General features: G+C 26.8%; 1 protein-coding gene across 1 annotated transcript; it reads right to left on the bottom strand.

The window, feature by feature from the left end:
- Positions 1-24: 24 nt before the first annotated feature.
- Positions 25-2429, bottom strand: LOC105462503. The gene is made up of 4 exons (XM_011709139.1): positions 2155-2429; positions 1646-1779; positions 628-905; positions 25-556 (listed from the first exon to the last, which is right to left on the bottom strand). Exons 1-4 carry the CDS (start codon positions 2225-2227, stop codon positions 445-447), a joined length of 597 nt encoding a protein of 198 aa, XP_011707441.1. The 5' UTR covers positions 2228-2429; the 3' UTR covers positions 25-444.
- Positions 2430-3238: the final 809 nt, after the last annotated feature.

Genomic DNA, 3238 nt, shown 5'->3' with positions numbered 1-3238 from the left:
AAAATAAAGAAAAAATCCTAAATGATTATGTATATGAAATATGATATTTTTATAAAAGAATAATTGATAATGTCCTGAACTTGACGACGTCAATCATGGCCAAAGCAATGATATCATCGTATGTCCACGTCGAAACCATACAACTTTTGGATGAAAATTTTTTCAATGGATTAAAAAAATTTTGAATGTTGTTTATGATTATGAGTCAAAAAATATGTCTCCGGGACATGATCAATCGAGATTGTTTATCTTAATAAAATTAATTTTATAAAATAGAGATAATAGAAATAAAAATAATATTAAATGATCATGTCTATGAAACATAATATTTTTATAAAAGAATAACTAAAAATATCCTGAACTTGAGGACGACAATTGTCAATGTTGTAACTTATTTCGGTATTTATCTACGAGTTTGCCTCGTACAGATGTCGATTTTTGATTTTAAGATTCCTTTTTAGATATCGGTGGTTTATAGTACAAGTTTATATCCTCCGATGGAAATATTTCTACTATACCTCGAGCAAGATCGAGGAAATCATGTTTATTGATTGGGCTGTAATAAAAGAATCTTTACACTATAAATTTTTTTATATATTAAAGTAATATATAAAATAATTAACGTACCCCTTAACAGTATTTAGTAAATATGATACTATTAACTCAACAAGAATATTGCGGCAATGTTTTGAAAGTATCTTTGTTTGGGAATAAGTTCGCAATATCATACGACCTTGCTCACATTCTTTCAATATTTCACGAACAGTAGGCCGCTGAAGTCTTTTATACATTTCCTTTCCAACAAAACATTTTTGCTTTTTCAAAACAATCGGATCAGTATTTTCTTCTTCTGACTCGGAGAATGAAGAGCTTAGTGTATCAGTACTATAAGGCTCTCGTTTTTCCTATAATTACGTACAAAATAATTATTATTATACATAACATGAAAATAATTAAATTTGTTTATATTATCCATTTATATTTTGTAAATATGTCACAAACATTTATATATACTTTGCAGATATTTGTACATAAAAAAATTATTTCTATTACTGTAAAATTAAAAAAAATAAAGATTTTGTAAAAAATAAGATTGTGCGGTATAAAAATATATTAGCATGCATTTCTTTAACTGAAACTAATATCGGTATTAAACTTTGTTAATTATGATATTATAAATATTTTTTTTTAAACATAATTGTACAAAAAACATCTCTACAACACGAAATTACAAATGTTCGCAATAACAAAATATTGAACAATTTAAGAAAAAAAATTTTACAACATTCATATTCATTCAATAAAAATTTGCATGTATTTGTTCCATTAAACAAATTTTGTTGATACAAAGATATTTTTGTTTGAATCTACGATATAATTTATTTAACTATTAAAACCTTTCATTAAAATTCAATTTCAAATATGTCAAATACTATTTATTACAGTTTAAGAATTAATACAGTTGATTTAAGAAAGTATTTGATTGAAATAAATAGAATATAATTGTATTAATATTACACCTCATTGAAAAAAGCAAATATTTATCGAACGAATATGTTTGCTAGAAACAAATTTTTATACTTCTAATAACAATAAATATTATCTAGATCTAAAAAAATATTATGCATAATAAAACAAAATTTACATTTTTCTCATTTGGAATTCGAAAATGCTCCTCCCATTTTATTATAAAACGCATCCTTATACCAATATTTGGAATCAACTCTTTTATTAAATCGTGTGTTAGGCATTTCAATAATGTCATATTAATCTCTTGTGCTGTATAACAAAAAAATAAGTATATAACGATAAGTTTTCTTTATCAAAATATATAAATATAAAATATTAAAATAATTTAATGTAACATATCAAAATGTTAAGACTGCTCAATCATAATTTCATGAAAAATCTAATTAATTTTTTGTGTACATTGTTGTATCAGATGCTGAACTAATTATGGCTGTGTTAAAACTAAACGAAACAGCTAGATTGCTTGTCGAGTAGTTGAATGTAATTAATTGTATCTATAAGTATAAGAATCAATCGTTCGGCGAGCAAACTAGTTGCTTTGCTAGCTTGAACGCACCCAATGAAAGATGAAAAGCTAATAACTATTCCTACTTTATAATAATATTATATTTTAATAATACTTACCTTGAAAATGTTGAATAAGACTATTTTCGAAGCCCCATGCTTTCAAGAGAATGATTGTTTCTTCATCGGCCATTATATCGGCGATACGTACTGATGATATTTAATGATATAATCCTTTTATTAAAATTCAACAATGTTCACTCACTGCAAATATACTAGGTATATACACTGGTATTGTATCAACACAATTATAAGCATTACTAAAATTGCAAAAGAGTTATCAGACACGCAACGATGTAACCGACATCAACCAGCTTAGCACAATGGCGCGTGCCGCGTAGAGAGTCTTTTCTCTTCTTCCTTCTTCTTCCAGTCATTTGTCTTAGAGTGTGTTCCGAAATATCACTAGTTTCCATGTACGCGTTATAACGCGTTTTCACGCGCGCGGTCTGTTTGCGTTTGTCTCTCTGTATGTTTGTATTGCTTGTGCTTTTTGCACTCAACATTTTTAATTTATATAATTATTTTTATATTTTTACTTAACATAATTGTGAGTATCAAATATATATACACGTAAAGTAAAAAAATACAAATACGTGTAAATAAATGTATTGATAATTTCACATATATTTCAATTGTAAGATATTCGGCTATTGGAACTCGATTCGTCGTTACATTTCAGCGAGCCTAATCGCTATCCTCTGCCGAATTCCGATCTACGTCACCTGCGCGACACGGTTGCGCGTTGACAGGTAAGGAATTCGGCAAATACCAGATGCGCTAATTACACCAATGACCAACGGTGATATTTAAATAACCGAAAATCTTACACAATTGTATGAAGCAAAGTGTCATATGAAATCACTTCTACTTGCTTTAAATTTAAATGCATATGATTAAAACAGTGTACTTAAATATAACATATAATAAATGATTAATATAACTATTCAAAAAGATTTATGAATTAAGAATAATTATATTTGAATCAACTAAACGATGCAGTTGTATTAATTATAATGAAATTGACTATATTGTTGATTCGAAATAATTATTTTTTGTATATTTTAATTGTATCAAGCAAATGTGTAATCGATATGAAATCATTTCTACTTGCCTCAAACTCAAATGCATATGATTTAAACAA

Source organism: Wasmannia auropunctata, unplaced genomic scaffold, assembly GCF_000956235.1.
Source record: "Wasmannia auropunctata unplaced genomic scaffold, wasmannia.A_1.0 LD336097.1, whole genome shotgun sequence".
Taxonomy (NCBI): domain Eukaryota; kingdom Metazoa; phylum Arthropoda; class Insecta; order Hymenoptera; family Formicidae; genus Wasmannia; species Wasmannia auropunctata.
Note: the sequence above shows the minus strand (reverse complement) of the source record. Positions and strands in the feature narration are given on the sequence as shown.

What these genes read in the sequence shown, in the direction of transcription:
- LOC105462503 (XM_011709139.1), bottom strand. Translation starts at nt 2,227, where the DNA reads ATGGCCGATGAAGAAACAATCATTCTCTTGAAAGCATGGGGCTTCGAA. An exon ending in GAATTCCAAATGAGAAAAAT is followed by an intron (nt 906 to 1,645) that starts GTAAATTTTGTT and finishes ACGTAATTATAG; the next exon opens with GAAAAACGAGAGCCTTATAG. An exon ending in TTACTAAATACTGTTAAGGG is followed by an intron (nt 557 to 627) that starts GTACGTTAATTA and finishes CTTTTATTACAG; the next exon opens with CCCAATCAATAAACATGATT.